The 23,620-nt window shown below is 50.3% G+C and overlaps 1 protein-coding gene across 1 annotated transcript in view; it reads right to left on the minus strand.

Moving 5' to 3' along the window:
* Nucleotides 1-5,776: 5,776 nt before the first annotated feature.
* The window catches only part of FTO (FTO, alpha-ketoglutarate dependent dioxygenase), a 343,678-nt gene continuing 325,834 nt past the window's right edge, over nucleotides 5,777-23,620 (minus strand). The window contains exon 10 of the mRNA XM_023530667.1: nucleotides 5,777-8,106. Within this exon, the coding sequence (XP_023386435.1) occupies nucleotides 7,953-8,106 (154 nt within the window). The 3' untranslated portion in view covers nucleotides 5,777-7,952. The remainder of the gene's footprint in view (nucleotides 8,107-23,620) is intronic.

The following is a 23,620-nucleotide window of genomic DNA, read 5'->3' on the forward strand; positions in this document are numbered from 1 at the left end:
GGACGTGATGTCGATCAGTTAACATGCACAATCACAGGTGACACAGCAATCCTGAGCTAGGCTAGGGGGTCAGGAAATCTTTTCTGTAAAAAGCCACGTAAAAAATATGTTAGACTCCGTGGGCCCCATGGTCTCTTGTCACTACTGCTCAACTCCACGAGAGCAGCCATAGATAAGATGTAAACGAATGTGCGTGGCTGTGTTCCAATAAAACTTTATTTTATAAAAACGAGTAGTGGGCCTGTTCTATTTTGACTTTTACTATTTTGACTTTTGTGTGACCTGCCAGCGTTTTGGATGACGCATCTTAGTCTCTTTGATTTTAAGATCCTGCACCATAAATTCCAATGGCTCATTTGGGTAGTTAAAATCGCAGAGATTTTGGGGACCTTTGTGGCCCAAGAAAAAAAGAATTCGTATGGCAAACAAGTTGTTTTCTAAACTGATGAAATTTCTCCTTTGTGGGCTGGAATTGCGGGAGGGGGTCGGCCATGCTCATACTGGTAAGCAATCTAGAACCATCTTCCTCTTCAACGCACTTCCGGTTTACCTGGGAGGGGGGTTTGAGAATCTTCATATTCTTGCCAAATCTCAGTACACACCAGAAACTTGAAATCCGATTTCTATAACTCACCTGAAATAACTTAATTTCTTCCATCTGGGCTCGAATGGCCCCATCTGTTAAATGGGTAAAACATACAAAAACTTCTCTTCGGTGTACATGCCTTTGCGAATGTGGTAATGACTACTTTGGCCCAAACTGCTTTCTTAGTCTCCGGTTTTCTATTAAAATGAGCAAGGGGGCGGAGGCCAGAAATTCTGGTGAAGATCAGGACTTTGAAGACAGGGACCTTGCGTGCCAAGGACAGAGTCTGGTATTTAGGAAGCGATCAACGAATGTTCGTTAGGAGAAACCATTTTGGCTAAGGCTCAGAGGGTCAGCAGTACCAAGAGTTGGCGATAATTTCTCACCTGCCTCTTCCACCTTCACCAAGGATGCTCCTAACATAACCGCATTTCTTTTGCTTTGCACTGGGCACAGTTTGGCTGGCCCGAGGCTGTCAAATTCACTTCCGTTTGGGCCTCCGCTGGGGCTTCGTGCCTTCAGAAAAATTCCCCTGCTGCCTTTCACGTGGGGTCCTCGGCTGGGATGCCTCTCCCGTTTTGCACACGCCGCTCACTTAATGGGCAACGAAGAAATGGGAAGAAGCTCGGGGGGAAAACACAGCAGTGCGATCCGGTCTAAACCTTGGGAAAACCAGCAGGGTCTGCATCTCTTTAAAAACGATACACAGACGTTTCTGCTTCTCACAGAGGGCCGGAGACGACAGCACATGAAGCCTCAGTCATACACAGTTAGTTTCAAACTTATGTTGCTGCTCGCGGGGAGAAATCAATGTACAGTATATTAAAAACAATCGCTGCGGCCCTTAAATGATCCAATGGTTTAGCTTTGAATGCATTCAAGCTAATGGGGCCTTTAATGGCTTCTGACAGGTCATTCCATTGATCAAGAGACGTGTATGAAATACGCTGCCTGCTAAACTCTGTTTTGATTTTGAGAAAAGAAAACGAAACGTCCGTGGTAAACAGGGCTTGATTGTTCCGTGTTCCTGCAGAGCCCTCGCAGCCTGACCCTGGCCGGGAGCCACGGCGGTGGGGGGAGGACAGTGGGAACCCTATATACCTGGCTTGCTTCTTTCCCGACTCTAATCAAGGTGTAATCAACTGGAAATGGTGTGACGCGGCCCGGGGCGGGGGAGGGGCGGGGGGACAGCAGGGTGGCCAGAGGTCCGATTTTCTGTGTTGGATGAGATATGAGTGGTAGCTTCAGCTGCTTTGGGAAATGGACTCGGCCCTTTCGGGCCCCGGGGTTGGTGGGTTAACTGCACTTGCTCCGCAGAGAGAGACTGAAGTCCCCACCTGGAGGCCTTGAAAAGGATCTCCGGTGGGGACAGTAGTCTTGCAAAGACGCACCTCCCTCCGTCCGTGTGTCTCAAGGCCCCGAGGTTATTTTACCAAGCGCTGAACAAACCACAGCTTAGGTCTGGTATATTTTGCAGGGTGCACGGCGTCCGAAAAACTTTAAAAAGAGGCCGTGACATTATTCTTCGAGGCTATTTTTGCGCAAGACGTGTTCGCATTCCTCCTCCCTCTTGGTTGCTCCCTGGGACCTCAGAAGTGAGCCGTGTGCCGCTCCTGTGTCAGACCGGCCTTGTCTGATCAGAAGTGACCGACACGTATGCCCACTCTTCCATTACCCACCCAGATTAAACCAGCTTCGCAAAACGCATCCTCCTCCCCCTCCTTCCTTGGAATTGCATAGGGCTTTATAAAGTCCCCCCCAAATGTGGTCTCTACCAGGGAGAGGTGGGGGCTGTGCCATGCTGGGGAGTTTCTCCTGAGGGGTTTCCTGCGGCTGGCAGACTCTGCCCTTGTCTCAGAAGCTCAGATGGGCAAGCGGGGTAACTTCGAAAGTGGTACCACTGAGGTGGTCCTCATTTAATCTTTGATACCTAGCAAGACAGCAGAGGACATTCCCAGGGACAGTCACCAACCACACAGGGTCCGGAAACCACGGCGCTTTTCCTAAACTTCCTGTAGAATGGCCTTGACCTTTCTGTCCCCAACCATGGGGCACCGCGCTGTGCTCAGCCAGCAAGTCCCATCTCTCAGCAGGAAGCTACTGCACTTACCAGATTAAAAACAACGGGAAAGCCCACATGCTCCACGCGCTCATTTGTATTGGTGCCATGTTTAGTCAGTGGCTTTTGTAAAATTGATGAATTTTGTCTAAAGGCAAGTGCAGACAGGCAAACAGATCTGTATCTGCTGTTATCCATTTAGCTTGACACACATGTGCAGAGGAACTATTTTACCTCGATTCTTGCAGGACTGATGAAGAGTAAATGCAAGCAAAGTCACGAACTGCACCATCGAAAAAGAATCACCGAATCTCAAGCTGGAAGTTAATTAATGCTTCCCTCCCCTTGAAATAGACTCACCCTGGTACTTAGACATTCAGAGTCAATAAACAATTGTTGTACACAGATCATCCATTAGAAGGTGATGGCAAGAATTTTTTAAGCAAATCTAAAATTGTAATGGGTGACCTAATCCCGCTGTAATAATGGGAGTGCCGAAGAATCATTTTTCATAGTATCTCATTTATAAAAAGGTCCATGCTGTCAGCTAGAAACAAGTGGAAGCTGTGAGGAGCAAATGGGGTAATACGAGATGGTAACATATTATTTTGGTACTTAGTACGCGATATGATATGAATCACTTGACATGCATGATCGCGGTGACCGTACAGTCCAACGAGCCAGGTGTCATCATCCTTCCCGTTACATAAACAAAGACTGGAGCACAGAGAGGTCAAGTGATCTGCCCGAGTCACAAAGCTACAACTGTTGTCCCAGGAAACTGGGCTAACAATCCTCAGACCCGCGTGTGCCAGGCACTGCCGGAGGCATGTTCTATGCGCGTTAACCCGTGTCATCTTCGCGACAACCTTAGGTGGAAGCTATGTTACTATTATTCCTATTTTACGGACAAGAAAACAAAGGGTTGAAAGGGTGGGTAAACTCAGGGTCACACGCGGAACCGGCTCTGCAGCCAGAAGCCTTTACTGCCACCCGGGAATCATACGATTATGAAATCCGCTCCATGGCAGCAAGGATGACAGAGCAGGGGTGCAGAGGGGACCGATCGTAGGAGGAAGACCTGGGTACGACACCTGGAAGAATGTCTTGCCTCCGACAGGAGTTGGGACTGATGGCTGAAGAATTATGGGGCAGTGCCATTCAGAGCCAGGCTTGGACTCAGGGTCTGGGGCCACTCACGCTTTCCCCGTGTGCGTAGAGAGAAACGGGAAACGAACCTTTCAGACGCTTTCCTGGAGTTCCCAACCAGCCTGGGACTCGATCGGGGTCTCTCAGGTGACAGAGAGAGCCAGGTGTACCCGTTTTCCTGACAGCCACTGACGCCCACCTCCCAGACACAGCAGCAGGTGCAGGTGGCCTGGCTGTCCTGCAGGAAGTCATCACGGGCCGCCTCCCCTGCCGGCCCCCTTCCCCACCCGGCCTCTGCGAGCCTCTGCGGCCGCCATCACCACAAGCTCCCGGGCCTCCCCTCCCACTTTACGGTTGTCAAATTGATTTCACCACCGCGATACCTATGGCTCCCAATGAAGCATAATTAAAAACACCATTTAATCACACAGGAACAAAGGCAAACTGGGGAAGTGGCATTGCCACGTCAGCGCATTTGAATTCACACTGCTCCTCTCCTCAGCCCGTTTGCAGGAGAATTGCCTTTTCAAGTGAGAGTCCCCTGGCTGCCATGTACTTGCCTGTGACGGAGCTCCAAAGTAAACAGCATTTAGTGTGGCATGGGTCCAAACGTATGCCCTTCGCCCAGTGGTAAAATCAGCCTTAACTAGAGCGGTAAAAAATAAATACATAATAAGTCGCCATAGAAAATACCGTCCCTCAACACACGCCCAAAACCTCCTTTTGAATGTGGGGTGTCCATTCAGTAGGGCCTGTGGAATCTCGTCGCTGGCATCCTTCGATTCAGTTAGTGACGGATTTAGAAGCTTATTATTAAAACTGTGTCATGAGCGATGCTGTGCCCCTGCTCTCAACTGCCCAGCCAAGTCCCTTGGGCTGAAGCAACGCGGAACGTGGGAGCGGGTGCGGCATGGAGCGGGCCGGCAAGGTGCTGCCGTGTGCACTCGGGGGGCCCCAGGACGACGGGCAGTCCCCGTGAGAACGCCAGGCCTTGGAACGGGGCCGTCTGCCCCCCCCAGACCCTCTAAAGCACGAGGGCGTCGTACTGAGCTGTGCCACCCTCCCCACACAGAGACCCTGGGGCTTCTCGGGGCATTGAACTCGAACCCCACCCTGGTCCGGCCCCCTCCCGGCCTGTGTCTCCCCCACCCCTCCTCTCACATCTCTCTGCTTTGGCCACAGAGGCTCTTTTCCTTCCCTGAGCAACGGCCCCACCAGCGCTTCCCAGGAAAGCTGCCCCCACTCCTTTCTCTGATCAGCTAGCCTAAGCCACCTGTCATCAGGCCCCAGCTGCCCTCCAGCCCCTCACCCAGTGGGTTCTTTCCCAGGTCCTCACAAAGATCTGAAACCATCTCGTTATTTATTTGCTGCTCTATTGTCTGTCTCCCTACTATGGGGCGAGAGCCTATAGGCGTGGGGGACTGGCAGACCCAGGGCTCACCACGCCCCGAGATGTGGGGGATGGTCAAGAAAGATCTGTGGGGGAGGGGCAGGAGGGAGGGGTTTCTTCAGATCACTCTTCTCAAGATAGCTCAGATGCGGGGGAGCCTGGTGGGAAGCGGGTGGGGACCGCGGACTCGAGGCGGTCCCAGGACAAGGCTTCCCTGCACCCTCAGCCGCTGTGTGCCCGCGAAAGCCCTCTGCTAGTTCGCAGGGGAGCAACCCGCTTCCTCTCGGCCCTGCCCTGCCGCTGACCGTCGTGGTCCCGAGCAGCCCCCGTTTATCACCTCGTGCCACCCCTCCCAGAACCATCCCACGGGAGCACCCGCGGTCCTCAAATACACGGAGTTCGCGCCCACCGAAAGCCAACATCTCCTCGGAGATGCTGTGGCCTCACCTCGCGCCTCCACTTCAGGTCGTGGCTTCTGCAGCCCTGGCCCCGCCCGGAGCGCTCGGAGAACCGGCGCCACCTGGGCGCCGCCCAGGCCAAGCGCGCGGGCCCACCCACAGGTGCGTGCGGAGAAAAGCGCAGGACCTTCCGGTTTCGTAGCTCGTCCCTCTCACGTTTTTATTGTTTATGAATGTTTTACGATGTACATGACACATTGGTACAAGAAGATAGCTCGAGAGTGATACACGTACATGGGGGTAAGCACTAAACGTTATCAGGTATTTCTACTCTAGGGGTGCCGGCCAGCAGGTGTGGAGAGCACCGACGTGAAGGGGCGAAGCGGGTGATGTACATAGAAAACGATCCTGGGGGGTCGCACCCCGCCTAAGAGCGAGAAGACACTCAGCCTTGTTCCCAGCGCCAAGGTGGAGGCCGAGGCCTGCAGGATGGTCTGAATTCCCAAGAGACCACACGCATCTTTATTTTATATGGACTCTCCCAACTTTTAAATATCGGCACCTAATTAATGAAACATAACGAAGAACGAGACGCGGCGAGACGAGACGACACGCTGAGCCGGACAGCCCCGGGGTGCCGGCCCGCGCCTTCTCTGTGCCACGCACTCGGCCACGGGATTTCCTTTGAGCCACGGCAACCCCGGGAGGCAGCTCGCCGTCTCCTTTGCTGATGAGGACGGGGAGGCTCAGAACCTGGGGGGATTCATCCAAGGTCGGAGAGATCGACTCTCACGATGGTGAAGCCCTGGCTGCTTTGTGTGAGGTGACCTCTCTGTGGCTGCCTTTGAACCAGCGCCGTTCCATGGCGGGAGAGATCTGGTCCAAAGGGTGCCTCTCGGCGGTGAAGAGCTCTCCACCTTCGAGATGCTGCAGCCGCTCGGGAGAGAAGGCAGCGGGCTGGGGCGGGGGGCCAACTAGTCTCACGATTTCTGGGGTCGACAAAGGGCAGGAGCCAGGCCCCGGAGGGAGAGATGGGTTCACGGCAGCACAAGACAATACTGGGCGCACAGACCGAGGAAGGGAGCAGGGAAATGTCTCTATCAGGTCACCTTAGTGATATACAAAAATTCTAATATTTACGGAGCATTCAACTACACGTCAGAAATCGTTCTAATACGTCTGCATCTAGATCATTCCGTCTTGTCTTCGCCTCGTGAGGTGGTGCCTTCAGCAGCCCCATTGTACAAATGAGGAAACCGAGGCACAGTCACAAAGCTAGTGGGAGTTTTGATCCGGGCTTCCTGAAACCAGAGCCCAGGTTTTAACTTCTGCTCTACAGCGACCTCCTAACGTCCCAATGTCATCAGGATGGGGCATCAGGGTCCTTCGAACCTCAGTCTCGCCTGTCATTACATGTGAATGGGGGAGTTACAGGAAAAAACACACTATGCCGGCTTGATCCACGAAGCGGTGTTAACAGGGCCGAGCGCCTTTCCTTAGATCTGGGAAACTTCCCGAAGGAAGGATGCCGACGTCATTTTCGCCACTTCTCCACAGGACTCACAGCGGAGGCCTTTACTTAGCTCTCCCTCAGAGAAGGGAAGAGATGACTCTTCGGTGAGCCATTTCTCTTCTAATTTATTTGGCCGACACGGAGAGCAGCTACAGAGAGACGGACAGGAGAATCTCCTGCCCCCGAACTTTGTGCAGAAGGACAGTCCCCTAGGACTTTGCACGAGGATGACCAGCCTCTGTGTCTGTGCTGTGCCATCCGGTGGCCGCTAGCCACATGCGGCTATTAAGGACTCGAAATGTGGCTCATGCAGCGCAGGAGCTGAATTTTATTACAATTAAAATCGGACGTAAAGTTAAGAAGCCGCGTGTGGCCAGCGGCTGCCACACTGGCCAGCGTAGCCTCTGGAGGGTGTGGTGAGAAGCTGGGGCAGGCGTCTCGAAGTCTGTCTTCCCCCAGACAACTTTAGAGTCGTCTGTTCTTGAGTCTCTGAAAAGGCTTAAGTCAGAGGAAAGTAGGTTAGGCTCGGCCACAGGCTGGGGTCACCCCTGTCCCTCCCTTGGCCTTGGGAGCTGAATGGCTCACATTAAAAATCCAAGTGGGTGATAACATATTTTTGGGGGGGAGGTGCTCTGAGGGGGGTTCTCGTTAATACCAAAGCAGATTATAACACTGTGTCATTTGAAAACAATTTAATAAGTGTGGGCTCCATTCCCTAGCCGTTTCTCACTGGGCTGCAGGTCCTACAATCTAAAAGAAGAATCTACCCCTACCGCCCTTGCCCGAGCCCAGGGCGAGGATGGAGGAGGGATGATGAACGCATCTTCATCCGCCTCCCGCCGAGACGTGTGCTCCTTCTAGGCTCTCGCTTCCGCAAGCAGACCTCTGAGTTCTGAAACGATGTCTGTCAGCTCAAATGGCAGGGGCATCGAAGCGTCTTCCTTTTCCCAGTGTGGCCGACATTCTGGCTTCTGATCCACGGGCAGAGTGCGGGCGATGCGGGACTGGCATCTGGAAAAGGAAGAACAGGCAAGTCATCCGGGAGGGGAAATTCCTAGAAGACCCCACCTCAAGCGACGCTGCCCACCGCCGTGAGGATAATCCTGCATGGCGGTGACGATGACGGGGAGGAATGAGTCTGTAAGGCAGAGAGCAGGGGTTTATGATGCAGAAGAAGTGTCCTTTACGGTGCTGGAACTTCTTTTTTTTTCCAATTCCCAGATTTGTATTACCTCTAGTGGCTCCACAGAAGCCAATCATCAGGGAAATTCGGTTACTCTGTCTTTAAAATGGTGAATTATTTTTTCATTATCTCAACTGTTATTTAAAGTGTGTGATTAAGCCATTATCAGATTTAAATGTTTGTGGGATTTCAATGTATTACTAGATTACTGGGAAAGATTAAATTGAATTTACTACATTAAAACGTCCAAGAATAGATTAAACAATATTACAGACCGGGATTGACTTTGGAGATCCTGGAGATTTACAAGTGTCCCAGCTTGCTTTGCTCAGGAAAAGGCACTCCAAGGAGAGACCGATTTATAAGGATATATGCAAATAGAGGTTAATAATCATTTCCACTGATGAATAGGTGGGGAAAACTTCCACAAAATTAAATTAAGAGGCTAGCAAGAGTTACTCCCTGAGGAAAACACTTAAATCACGGTTTTTATTAAATGGATTATTCATCAATACCGAAATTAATTATCATATGCAACTAAATCACGGCCTTGTAGGAAAAAAGTTGGGACACCATCATCACACTTTGGCAGGCAGCTACCTCTCAGAGAGATCAGCTTATTTAAAATTGGTCTGGCACAGATAGTGGCTTTGGCTTTACTTATCTGGGGGGGCAAAAAAAAGATCAGAGAGAAAGAAACACAAATCGCAATAAAGAATGAACACTTGCTCTACTCTCTCGGAGTACATGGTGTGACAGTGTGTACACTGAAAAGAAATACAGATGCTCCTCGACTTACAGCGGGGTTACATCCCGTCAAACCCACCAAACGTCGAAAATATTATAAGATGAAAACGCATTTGAAACACCTAACGTGTCAAACATCATATCTTAGCCTATCCTACCTTAAACGTGCTCAGAACACTTACAATAGCCTACAATTGGGCAAAGCCATCTAACACAAAGCCTATTTTCTAATAAAGTATTGACTATCTTAGGTAGTGATTTTTTTTTTTTTTACATGCATGTTGCTTCTGCACCGTTGTAAAGTCAAAAAAACAAAAAACAAAACAAAAACTCAGAAGTCGAACCACCATCAGCTGGGGACAGTCTGTCCTATGGGTACATCTGGAAGAGACAAATGCGTTCTTCCCCACCCCCTACCCCACCTTCTCTGCATTTTTCTCTAAATCAGTGAACAGTGGTCATGCCCACTCTTTGTCTTCCGTGTAGGACTAACCAGGAAGAGATCCAGAAATGGGACATCCCGGACCTATACCCAAGCCTGATGGCGGAGAAGGTGCCTGACTACAAGACATCATCTTCCCTGGGGAGTTATTAATGGTGAGGGGAGCCCCGCAGGAAAACATACTTCAACTGAACACCTATTTTCTCGTGTGGCTAATTGCCGGACCGGCACGCCGTGCACTCAATCCGTCGTACATTACACACAACATTCCAATATATCTTGAGCTCTCTGCATCAGGCCCTGATAATAGCGTCTGTTAACACGCACTAAGTACTATTATGTAGCACATCACTTCATAAATAATAAGATTAGCTGACCTCAGGGCCCCAAGAAGAGTAATGTGTTTAAATGTTCTCATTATTTATTTAAAACAAGAATTAAAGCAACAGAAGCTGCTTTTGACAATCCTCTTAGCATAAATATTAAACTGTTTGCACTGATAAGCCCCACACAGCACTCAAGAACAGAGAGTGCGTTCTGCAGACTACTTAATAATAGGTGTTTGAGACTGTGCCACTTCAGTATTTCTAGAGACAGTCTCTAAATCACAGGAAAGGGGTGGGGGAGCGGGGGAGGTGAATTAATATTCAAGGGAAGCTGCGACTAATTACAAAGGAACTCTGCAAAGCTTTTACAACTGTGCTTTCTTCTCTGCCTCAGAATTGTGATGTTCAATTTGCTAGGTGGGAAAAGTTATTCCAGACTGAGCGTTTCAATCTTGCGGCCGAGGGATGATGTGTGCACACATTATCCTGGTTGGCAGATTAAAGGGCTGTGATGAGTGTTGATCCACCCAGAATATCATAAGGCTGGTAAAAAGTCAATAGAGATGCTTTTTCACCTGTCAAATGGGTTTTGCCCCCTCACTTTGAGAAAGGACTAAAAATAGGCACGGCCGAGGTTTGCTTAGGCCACGCTGGACAAGCTGCCCAGCCCGCCAGCTGTTCTTTTGGGGGGAAGATGATGCCTGGTTTTCTGCCATTGTTTTCCCCAAGGACTGGCCGATGTGGGAACTACCTCCCTTCCCGCAGGCCCCAAGAGGCTCAGAGCTGTGCATATTCACTGCCTCCCTCTAGGCTGGAGGTAGATCCCCGACTGGGTGTCTTCAGGATCTTCATTTAGATCTTTCTAGGTGGCTTGAAAGTCTTGCCTTAGTGCCCAGATCCCCTGGCCCATTTCCAAACGCTAGTGATTGGGCTCCGTGGAGGGCTCGGGGTTTGAAGTGCTGGATTTACCTCCGAGAAAGGACAGTCCCCACTCCCAACTCAGATGACATTGTCTGATTCAACTTCATGCCAGACTGTGGCATGGAGAGGGCTGAGGATTACTGGAAGGCATAACCCCTGTGGGGTTTTAACTTCTCGGGCTCAGTCACTCATTCTGCCTCTCTTCATCCCCACATCCTCAGATGGGGAGCTGGGAGGTGGAGGCAAAGTGTGTCCCCGGCACGCTCCGAGCTGCTCCTTCCTGGAGGCCCGGCATCTTGAGCGAGTTCCTTATCCTCCCTGAACTTTATGTCTGGGGAATGATGATGATGATGATACTGATGATATCAATAGCACCTTAATGGGGTGGTTATGAAGGTTAGTGAATTAAGACACGCGAAGTACTTGGAACACTGCCTGGCACATAGCGCTCGAAAATTATGAAATACTATCATCGCTATCGTTACTTCTGCAAGTGTCAGTGACGATGAGAGATGCCACCGAGAGAGCCGCCTGTCGTCCCTGTGTCCACCCCCTGCCCTCACGCCAACCGCGTGGGTGGCCTCCGGTCCGGCTCATTCTTGAAGATGCTCTGGAGATACAGAAGCAGCTCCTTGTGACTTGAATCAGATTGAGCCTGTGGCTGAATCCTGTCACAACGTGACATCCCAGGATGCAGAGGCTTACGTATTCAAGCTGTTACAACTTTCAGCGACAGGCTGAACGGCTCAGATTCAGGAAGACTCAGCGGTTGATGCCGAAGACCTGGGATTAACTGAAGGTGCTGTCGGTGGACTTGCTAAGCGGTGGCTGTTCCAGACTGATTTGGCATTTTATAGGAAATAAAGTTGGATTTTTCTGAGCACACATATTCTACCGTCCCTTGCAAAGAAAAGGGTCCGCGAGTTCTCTTACAAAACGTGTCAGGAACACTGACTGGTGGACGTTTGTTGTCTCGTGTCTATTCACACCTTTCCTACAAACAGGATTCTAATTTTCCTGGGGAATCCGTCCGTCCCCATGCTCAGCCCCGTGGCTGGGATGGAGACCAGCTCAACCTACCCAGCACTCCCACCCTCCCAGCCATCTGGGGCAAGAGCAAGAGTAACACCCAGAGGACTGGTATGGGAGGAGCGAAAGGGAAAGAATTTCTAATCTCCTGGTCTGTGAACTCCTAGCATGTGTGACCTGGAACTGCCACAGTCCTGCTGTCACCACGCAGCCAGGGCCTGGATCCTGGGAGACGCTGTGAACGGCCGGATCGAGCCGCACTTTAAGCTCGGTACGCGGAGACTTTTCAGGCGCGTGAGCTGGTGTCGTCTGAGACAGGTCTTTCTGTCACTTGCAACCCGAAGAGTCCTGGCTGATAGGCTGGCCACGCTTCCCACCTCTCGTTACTTCTCGCCCTTCGCAACCTCCATCCCATGGCCCTGCCTGCCAAGTGGATGCTGACGGTCCTCTCTCCAAACCGAGATGCGAGATGCGGCTGTGGATACACTGCGGTGTGTAGAGAGAGCCTCTGGGTATGAAGGCATGAAGCGATGGCTTTTGTTTTTGGTTCAAGGGATATTCCTCTTGGAGATAAATTTCAAAGGGGAAAAAAAAAGTGCCAGTGTCACACCCACAGTGGCCTCTGGATGAGAATAAGCCAGTTTTAATGACCAGAGCTGGATAATCATTCTAAAGTTAAAAAAAAAAAAAAAAAATTCCCCTAAACTCGGTGTTCCCCAAGGATAGCAGATTATTCTGAATCCTGCTAAATGAACAGTATGAGACTGACAGCTTCCCCTTTCCTCCTTTCGTAAAGAAAAATCCTGTTTTTAATGCTTTGGGCTAACAAATAAACTCGGATCTACCCAGAAACCCCTGCTCCTTTCCGGAAGCATTGCAAGGGAGCAAAGGAAAATAGTATATCTCCCTCCCAAATTCGCGTTATTTCAATTCAAAGAACTCTATAAGTCACCCCCAGACCTCTTGCTACTTAGGATTGATTCGCCCTGAATGATCTAGTGACAGAACCGAAAGCGAGTGAAGCGTGTCATGCCGGCTGGCCCGAGAGCAGATGGTCACGGTTCCCCCCTCTCCCCCCACAGGTGTAGCATGTGGGGACCCCTGGCCACTGATCGCCCCAAGGGCGACACTCAGAATCGGAGGACCAAGACTACAGCTACATTAGTGGACACTGGCCGCTGTGCTAAAATCAACCACTTTAGCTAAAGTGTGTGTTAATTACGGGTGTGCGAACAGTCAATAAAAGGTTAATGCAAAAGTCAAAGGAGAAATTTCTTCCTCATTGCATCATTTCACAGACTAAATGACGAACATTATACTCCGTGTTTTTAATCAATAGGTTTTACAGTAATGTGCTGGCCATTGATTTTAAGAAAACATATACGGTCTTCCTCCTTGTCCCTAAATTTCGTAACAAATAAAGAAGGACAGGTAACGTTTCCATCACTCTTGATAAAATGATCGAGAAAGATTTCAGGAGAAAATGGCTCCTGTTAAAAGATTCCCCAGGAGAAGCAATCTTAAAAAAAAAAAAAAAATACAAAAAACTGGAACTCGACGGAGAAATATTACCAAGCACAGGCCACTGAGGAGACAAGAAAAATAAACTGCCGAGAGAATCCTTTAATTGGAAAGAAGAGCGCAGCTCCTGATTACAGTGACGACCGCATTTTGTACGTTGTTTAAATGCCTCGGAGAATCTTAATACGCGGCACCATCTTATTTGATTTTCACAGTGGCCTGAGGGCTGCCTTCCCCGAGGTGGAGCCGATGGCAGGGGGACAGTGAGGACGGGGCCAGGCCCTGGACACCTGGCTGGCTGTCCTTCCCACTGCGTTCCATCTCTTTCATGGGTATCTGTTTGGACTACCACGGACCCTCATCTTTCCAAAATAAGATATTCAGGAGATTCCAAATCATTTCAGGGGGGGAAAAAAAAAAGAGCAAAACATTTTTTTTTTCCTCATATCGCTCAAAGGACTGCTATGATGGCAAATGATTGACAAGACTTTTCTTCTTCTCATTCTAGTGACTTTGAGGCTCTCATAGCATGAGCATCTATAGTCTATAGAAATAAAAGATACATGTTCATCTTCTAAGACCATAAACTATTTCTAATTATTTTCCAGAAGTGACCTTGAGAAAACTCTCTCGACCTCTTAGTTTCCTTGGCTGTTATATGAAGTTAATGCTTCTTGGCTTCATGGGTTATGTGAAGATAAAATCAAATAATGTATATAAAAGCCCTTTAAAATATGTAAAGAGCCACACGGATGTGTAATTATGCCTCTATACCCTTTTTCCTGTGTGACACGGGTCTCATTTTTAAAACACGGCTGATCACGCACGCAACGTTGGCCAGAGGTGCTTGTAACACTTATAAGTAAAAATGAAAGAAGCCATACCTCTAAAGACTAAAGCGATTTAAACTAACAACTTCGTCAGAAAATATCCAATGACTTAAAAACCACAGTCTTCTTCAAGTCAGGGTTTTATTTCTGCAATTTTAATTAACAATGAGGAGTCGACAGTCATTCTGTCTCATGTTAAGCGGGAGTCCGTTAGGGTATCAGCCAATCAGAACGTGTCCCCTCAAACAAGCCACTATATCAAGGCTTAAGGGGCCTCGCTCACGTGGCAAACACTGCCATGGCATCAGATCGAATCTACATTTAACCTGCAAAACCCACGGCCACGCTCAGCATGGAAAACACTGATGATAATGAGGGACAGGAGTGACAATCTCCTCAATGGCCTTACGTGTGCAGGGAGCAGGAGACCGACACAGGACCGAAGCGTCTCTGTTCTCCTCGACCCCTCCAGGCCCATTAGAGTCGCGGCATCTCGTCACACGGCGCGACCCCGATGTCTAAGGATGAGCGTCTTCTCCCACGACACGGCATCTCGGTCCCTGACGGTCCTTGGCGTGCCGTCTCGGGGGGTTTTCACGCGTCATTCTGACTCTCCACGGTGTCTACCTTAAACGCTGCATTTCAAACCTAACCTGGAGTAAGAGGCCACCCCGTGCACTGTTTTCTATAGTCTCACTGTGTTTTGCTCCAAATAATCTGTCTCAGTAGTGAGTGGTGAGCTTAGTATGCGGTCCGGTTTCTAATCATCTGACCCTCAACGCTCTAAATGAATCTATAACTTGTCTTCTTGAACTTTCTGTTACTGCCATCACGGCACTGAGGACGGCTTCACAAATAGATAGTGCCCTGTCGGATCTATCACAGGGCCTGCGTTGACAGAGGTGGTTTTATGAAATCAGCTTGTTAAATTTGTGTGACTCAGTTTACCCACTGCAGAAACTGCAAAAAACACTAAGCAAAAAAACAAACAAACAAAAACACTCCTAAATAAGTTTCAAAGAAGGCTACGTTCACCTTCTCTTTGAAAGGCTTTTAACCTCTTGCCTCCGTGTCACGTTGTCAGTGACCCCAGATCAGCTACACGCATCAGACGCAGGAAAAGCCATAACTCGGCCTGTGGGTCAGCTTCTTTTTTTTTTTTTTTTCATTTGGGTCAATACACCTTTTTAGCGGGTGGTATTTTTCAACCACGGCCATTTGAAAAGCTAGGCCTGACCAACTAGTTACAGAAGAATCTTCTTCTGAGCCTCACACTTCAGGGAAGGAGGGCGAAGCTTCATAGGTGAGAACTTTCTTTGCTGCTTTCAAAACCAAATATCCCCCTAATGTTTTTGAACGCCACTCAGCCGCATGGATAACCGGGCACTTCCCAAGAAGTCGTTGTGCCATTCGGCTCAGAGGAGCCTGCCGTATGGACCCTACACCCCACGTGCATGTACGGACAGCCCCTGGGGGCCGACACTGACCCTCTCACCGTGAGCAGAAGCAACAGCGCCAGCAAAGCCACGTCCGTTTAGGACTCAAAAGGCATTTCCCACACAAACGATGGTTTTCATAGTTCTCAATTCTTCTCCTTAACACCAGTCCTACCTATAATTTCTCTGAAATATAACGTTAATAGACTAGATAGCCCGATAACCATGAATATCATGGCGTTTTGTTTTGTTTGATGAAAAAGAACATTGAGGGTTCCGACTTGGGATTCCAAGGAGGAATTTCCTTTGATGAGGGTTTCTTGGCCTCTGGACTTACGGGGTCTGGGCTTCTTCCCACTCTAAAGCGCTCTAAGCACCCCTCTGCCTGAGAGGAACCTGGGGTGAGGGCTCAAGGGGCTCAGACAGCACCTCCAGAAGGTCAGGGGATGAAGAGATGTGGGCCACGCGAGCCTCTTGTGGGTATAAAAGTCAGGGACACTTTTTGGTCATGGAATGGCTCGAAGCCACCTCCATTCTTTCTTCCAGGGTCCAGTGGGGCGCCGAGCCCTGCCCCTTCTGCCGCCGGTATCTGCCACCCTCTCCCCGACCCACGTGATTACACCATGCAGTCTGCCCGTCTCCTTGCCCCTCAGAAACTGCCCTTGCAAGTTTTCCAGAGGTTTTGGTTGATGTGACAGATACTATAAAGAAGTTCTGGCTCATGGCATCACCCCTCCAGTGACATCCTCTCTTATGCCAAAAGACTAGTAATAACGCTAATAAAAAAAAAACATTAAAAACAGCCAGTAATAACTACCGAGTGCCAGGCACTGCATACGTCTTCTGTTTATAGGGCTGCCCTCGAAATGGAAACCGAGGCCCAGGTTAACTAACTCGTCCGAGATTTCACAGCCAAACAGAGGATGGTCATGATTTGGCAAAACTGTCCGACTCCAAATCTTAAGTTCTTTTTACTATTCCGAAACACAGTCATCGAAAGAATCGTTTTGGGTCCTTGTTAAAAATATAGCTTTTTCAAAGGCAGCTGCCCCCGGTCAGATTCTCCAGGGGAGGGTCCTGGAGCCCGGATTTTCACAAGTGACTCTGCGGATTAGGCCAGTTTGTGGAAACACTGTACCATGTTAACTGCCGCAAGAGACCTTGAAGATGCTGAAGGCGGAAATGGGTTCGTGGCGTGTGTGGGTTGTGGACCATAAAGAGCTGACGTTAAATTCTTTGCCATTTCAGAGGATACCAGACTCAGAGCTGGTTTGTGCAGACCTGCAACCTGGCCCTCCGAGCAGGCACCTGGTGACTGCACGGGGTCCAGCGCAGAGAACAGGCCTCCTGGAGTCTTCCCCTCTACCTTGGGGCCTCCGACAGGCTCGTGGAGCCACTTAACATGTGAGCCCGCCTGGCCCACCACCGGGGCGCAAACCCAGGGGGTGGAGGGTTGAGAACCACTCTATCCCCAGGTTCATTTGTCGGCTTGTCAGTTACATAATGATAGTGATGAATGGGCTACCTTGACAGCTGAACATTTAGGAGCTGCTGACCTTTGATCTCTGGCCACATGATAGGGTCACCTGAAACCTGCATGACTTTTACCTGGCCAAGGGTAACAACATAAAGGTCAAATGGGCCAGCCGATCGTATGTATCAGGTCTGAGGCGGCCTGGCTGGGAGCTTTAAGAGAGGCCGGCTTGGGTTGCCTGGTGCACAAAGCTATGGGACCACTGCAGAAATGTGCTCAACAAAAGGTGTACGATTTCAAAGCGGTCTAGAGTAACTTTCCTTGTGAGGGAATAGAAAGGACTCATTATTTTTAAAGGGTAACAATGAAAACAAACACTTTGGAAGAAAATATATTCTGCCGGTGGCTCTGCCATGGCGAGGGACGGCGTACGGGAGTAGGGCTTAATGAGTGACATGAATGCTACACTTGCGACACGGCAGAAGGACCGATTTGATGCAATTATTGGAACAAAATCCCCACTGGGTAATGTCGAGCTCTCCTTTCAGCCACAGAATACGGTCTCTCCGCTGTCCTCTGTCAGCACGGTGCCCCACAAAGGACCATGATTGACAAAAGATAACCCCTTCCAAATTTCATGACTTCCCTGTTGCTTGAAACTTAAGTAAAGTTTGCGTGAGACAGTCTCAAACTTCAGAAGGATTCCGGAACAGCTTACGATCAGAAATTCAAGGCAGCTGTGATTTTTTTATTTTTTTTAGATGCATTATAACATTAAAAACAAAAATACCAAAAAACCTTTCTTTTCGAAAATCTGAAGATGTTGCTTTTTGACTATTTGCTTAAATTCCATTTACTGAGAATCAGATAATAGCAGTCACACAGGTAATTAATATTTATGAAAATGAAAGCTAAAAGGCTAATGGCACTGATTTCCAGAATCTAGAAACTTCATAACCCACGGAAGCAGCAGACATTACAGAGAAATCTGATTAACATCAAGAACCTGTTTTCTACAAAGGATTTTCCCCTGCAAAGTCAAAGGCTGACAGACAGACTGCCATCGGAGTGTAATCCACTCATACTCCTGAGAGATGAGCAAAGCAAAGGACAATGGCTTACAGAATAAAAGGCCAGCTGTTCTGACTTTGGAATGCTCATTTGAGTTGTAAGCTGTGACATAAATCTGAGTCGATGGTTCTCCCATCTGCTCACCTGTCAGTCTATTTCCACCGCGCTGCCATTTTTAGAACTACTTCCGTGTACCCTGCTTAATTGGTTTTTGGATGACGAGGAAGATCTCCCAAGTTTATTTTAACCTTATTCAGAACACGAGGCCACTGGGCCTTTATTTCTCTTTAGGGACATTTGCTAACGGGTCAGGAGCGCGGACAGGGGAGAACGCGGTGCAGCCCCATACCGACGGCGTGGGGGCAGTCCAAACTCAGAATTAGAAAACGCTGGGCCAAAAATAAAACGCCAGTTTATCAAGGACATGCCAGTCTTCTGAGGAATTCGTGCTGCGCACTGATTTAAAAGCTGAGCACAAGTCAAAACACTTAACAACGGTCCACGAGTCCCCCCGCTATCTATCTGCCCCGGGTCTCTAACCTTCCCTCCTGCTCATCCAGCTTTTCACTTTGCTCCATTCCTGTTGGCTTATCTGCTCTTCCCCCGAACAGGCTCAGAACACTCTCAGGGGATTAGCATCTACTGTTTCTTTGACCTTGAAAACTCTTCCCCTCGTGTGTCCTCGTGGCGTGCCCACCTGTCCTTCAGGTGCTGCTGAAACGTAACCCGATCCGCGAGGGCTTCCTCGACTTAAGACGGCAACACGGCGCCTCTCTGCTCCTCCAGGCTCCTCTCTCTACCGGGTTTTTCGTGTGTTTCGTTTTTCCGCGACACTCGATGCCATTTGGTGTGAGTGCGTAAGATGAACTCCCTGAAGGCAGGGATTTCTGCCTTTGTCCTCCGAGCCTAGAGCAGAGTTTGGCACATGGTAGCCGCAGGAAACACGGTGGAATGCAGGAATGACTCAAAGCGGCGTGCATCTGAACCGTACCTTCCCAAAACGGAACTCATGTTTCCCTGGGACATAACCAATTTTATAATAACAAGAGTAAAACTGCAAGGCACAGTTAAAGGAGGAATGATACCAATATTGTTATTACCCGCTGACAGGGGAGGATGGTAAGGAAGGGAGCCCATTGGTCTGAGAATTCAGGACTCGGGTTTGCCACTACCGTATCCTGTGATCTTGGGCAACATCTTGACTCTCTGGCTATCAGTACTCAGATCTGCAAAATGAAGGGTTGGGTTAAAATAATCCCTAAGATTTTTCCCAGCTCTAAAAAATTGGGATTTGATAAATAAACATTAGAGTTTATCCCCACCTAACCCCTAACCTATCTCATATGACTCTCCCTACTAGGGTAGGAAAGAGAGGTGGTACCTCAGTTTGGGAGGTGAGTAAGTGGCGGCCTCGCTCCAGGTCACATGGCTAAGTCAGTCTTACAGCCGGGACTGAACTTAGGTCGCTTGCTAGTTTGGCATTTTTCTACTCAACTGCGCTTCCTCTGGTAGCAGAATCGGAAGCACTGCCAGTTGCTGTTACTCCGATTCGAAAACTCTTTTTGCAGGCCTAAGCCCCTCAGAGATAAGACGCGCCTTCCACAGACCCCGCTGGACACTGCGTAGTCTAGCCAAGGAAGCCACGGGTTCCTAAAAGCTGCCACTTCGTTTCAAGATTGGAGACAATAAACCGCTCCATCCGCCCATGCCTGTTCTATGATAGAAACCGAATTGCCTTGCGGTGCGGCTCTTCTGCAGGACGGTGGGAAGCCCAAGCAGCAGAAGCCCTGAGACCCCTGTGCGAACAAGGCAGCTGAACGCCGAAGATGCCGGAAACAGCCTCGTGGACGACCCACAGCAAGCCTGCATTTTATATGCCTAGGAACCGAACGACACTGTTTCTGCAGCTAACACTTAGAAATTGCAGTCGCTTTGGCCCACGTAACTCTCTGGGCCTGGGCTCAGTGATCAGGGAGGGTGATAACGCAATGCAGCTCACCAAGAGTTGCCCGAGGAGAAAGCCAGGATTTGGGCAGAAGACATTGTAATTATTGTGTGTGTATGCGTGTGTTCTCATTTATCCGCTCACTCATTCGACAGATTTTTACTAGGTCCTAGGATCTAGAAACACAGTGGTGAACTAGACAAAGTTCCAGGTCTCATGGAGGTTTCATTCTGGTGGGGGAAGACGAGAAACATGAGTGTTGGCTATAAACTGCATTCAGCTGCCCGCGAGAGGCACTACGGCTAACAGTAGCTAAAGAAGATGGGCGTTGATTTTTCTTTCATTTTAAAGTAGTCTGAGGAGGTCACTTGACGGCAGCGCACAGATACCCAGGACCCAGGCTGCTCGGCTGACTTTTTTGCTCTGCCATTCTTAGCTGATGGCTGCCATCCTTGAGGTCACCTCAAGGTCCAGAGTGCTCCAGCCATCATGCGTGGAGTCCCAGGCAGGGGACAGAAGAAAGGGGTGAAGGGTCAGATATGCCGTACCTCCTTTTTTTCCAAGGAGGACAGCCAACCGACCTCCACCTCTATGTCACTGACTAGAATTCAGTCACGGGGCCGCGGAAGAGGCTGGAAAGTGCAGGTTTTAAACTGGATGTAACGCGCTCTTCCCTCTGTCAAAACCGAGGTTCCGTACGGAGGGAGAGGGAAAGAATGAGAACCTGGGATTCTTCGCCGTACGATGTAAGCGAAGAGAGGGTGAGATCGTTTCCGCCAGAGCTAAAGGCTCCGGAGCGTCGCACGGAAACGAGGCAAGGAGGGAGCGAGCGCAGACGCGGGCGCGAGGCTCGGGCGAGAGCGGCTGCGGCTGCATCTGCCCGGGGAAGATTCTTTTAGGTGAGACTGAGTCACCTGAGTCACCCACCGGTCCAGGGACAGCAAGGAGGGCACTGTGGCTGAAGAAGGGTGACAAGGGACAGAGGAGATGGGGGCAGGGGCCAGGGTCTCCGAGATGGAGAAGTACTGAAGGGTTAGGCAGGGGGAAGCAGGGTCTCACTATTCCCCAGAAAGCCTCTGGAAGGGGGTCTGTTGATAAGAGCGAACGTCGATGCTCAACGCACACACAGCGCTTGGTTCATAAAGCGGAAGATCCCCCTCGAGGGCCTTGGCTGGCCTGACAGGCCAGTCCCCACTCCGGGCTGGAGGAGGAGGGCTGTGAACCCGCCCGTCACGGTGGCCTTGGTGCTGTGCTCCCCTTGCGTGGGAATAGAAAAGGAGACATAATGCCACGGCCCCCCCAACTCCTAAGTTCACCTATGTGTATCTTCGGAACTCAACTCACATGCAACTTAGGCTGTTCGTTCTCTGTTCAGGGCGGTGGATTCGGGCTGAGGGGGGAGTGTAATCCTATCTGCTGAGAGCCACGGAAGGCTGAACGGGCCCCTGAGTCAAGCGCTGGTCTTGGTTCTAAAGTGGCTCGGCTTGAAAGGAGTTTTTAAAAACTGTGCTTCGGTAGAGAGCAGGTCAAATTCGGGAGCCATCGACGGAAGGATTCGCCGTGCGTGCTGTCACCGGGGGACAAAGGCCACCGGCCCCTGGGAAGGGAACAGCCCTGGGCTTGCGGGGCGGCCTCTGAACTGCAGGTTAACTGGTGGGGGCGGGGACATTCCTCAGTCATCGTGAGGACCACGACCCCACCTGGGCATCTCAGAGGACAGTGTGAGCTGAGGGGCAAGCTGTCATCCATCTGTACCTTACAGTCCGTGGGCCCCGCTTTGACGGGCTGGCACGGTTGCACACGGCAGGCCTTTGAAAGCTTCTGTCTGTAGCTCCTTCCCTGTCTGGGGTGATCTCGTTCTCTCAGTACCAGTGTTTGCTTGTGGGGTGACCTTGGGGAGGGCCCTCGGCAGCATTCTCTCATCCGTCAAGCCGAGACGGCCACAGAGTTCCGGTCTGGTGGGCCAGTACCGGCCACGGGAAGCAGGATTCTTCCAATGGAGAAAATGAGCGAGGCCGCGTCCTTGCCACGTGCCAGTGAGACGTGGGGTTGGGGGGGGCGGGCGGTGGAAGACGAGAATGTCTCTGTGCTGTGCGGGAAGACACCCTCGGGCCCTCTGCGGATCCCAGGTGCTTTCTCATCTGCCCAAATTCAGGAGGTCGTGTGGAGTCAAAGGACGACATCTGCTTGTGCAGCGTGTCCTCACGGAGGAAGCTGGGAACGGGAGGCCGGCCACAGGTCACCTCCCCGGCTTCCAGAAACAGGCCGCTTTGTGGAGAATCTCGGCTCCTCGCCGAGCACGACAGGAGCGGGGTCAGCTGGGAACGGGCCAGGGCGCGGTCGTGAGTCAGGACAGTGTGGCAAGGACCTGATTAGCTGCTGTAACCTCCTGCCCCCATGCCAGGCCTGCCAGGGACCCCGGCTTCCATGCAGACTGCTAAGTTAGAATTTGCGCTTTTGGGGAAGAACAGCTCTGCAGTTGAGACCACCTGGGAGATGGCACAGAACCCCTTACCGAAGTCCGAAGTCCGTGATGCTGCTTCTGCAATGCCCGCCGACAGGTGAGCTGGAGTGAGCCGGCGAGACCCGGGCACCTTGCCGGTCCTAAGTTAAACTGTTCTTTCTAGCTAACGATTGGCTTGCAAAGGTCCTAGTGCCCACAGGCACCCACCAGGAAGTTACGAGGCCAGGGTCAGATGTACAAGTGCCACCAGCAAGTGGTGTGGACGGGGAGGTCCCAGGACGCGGTTCTTGTTCTGGCGGCCAACCGAAGCCAGAAAGTGGACCATTAATTCCTTCCTTCAAATGCATGGGGGAAACGAAGGTGTTTTAAAATGCGACTAGTTCTCAAGAGGATACTATTTTAAGTCACCTCTCGGAGAGATCGCGTTGCTTCCTGGGGCGATAGAGAAGCACGTGAGCTCTGTGCTCCCCGGGGTGGCAGGAAGAGGTAGGGGTCTCCGAAGCCCAATTTCACCTTCTTCACAGTTTCCCCTACGGGTGTCCATGTGAACGGCCTTCTGGGAGAGATTCGTTCAGGCGACCAGCAAATACAGACTAGAAGTAATTTAATTGGTTCCAAGTTAATGTCCCTTTCCAGTTGGTCTCGTGGAAGCACCTGGGAGTTATGGCCACGAGCCGCAAATGATTTATACGGTTCTTTCCCAGGAGAAAGGTCTTTGGACAGGCGGCGAGTGAGTCTGTGAATTATTTCTCCGTGGTGGGTACAGGATGAGGATGAAGAAACAGGTTCAACAGGAAAGAATCCGAAGCTCTCTGCTAGAAGGGAAGGGATTTCCATTTTTCAGCAGGGTAATTTTTGACCACCGTGGCTAGCTCTTCTAGACTTCGAATTTGACAGCACCTCTCTTCTTGGGAGCAAATCTTACCCCACACGCCCGAGTTTAAGGGCAAGGTTAGCAGATTCGCCGATCCCATTTAGGGCACAGTCAGGAGACAGGCATCTAGGTCTCTGGATCCTTAGTTTGCCACGGGCTTCCCTGTTTTTTTTTTGTTGTTGTTTTTTTGTTTTATTTTTCTGGCTTCATGTTATAATTGGGAATACCTACCATTTTGGGGGGAATCTACTTCATGCCAGAT

Source organism: Pteropus vampyrus, unplaced genomic scaffold, assembly GCF_000151845.1.
Source record: "Pteropus vampyrus isolate Shadow unplaced genomic scaffold, Pvam_2.0 Scaffold51, whole genome shotgun sequence".
NCBI classification, from domain to species: Eukaryota; Metazoa; Chordata; class Mammalia; order Chiroptera; family Pteropodidae; genus Pteropus; species Pteropus vampyrus.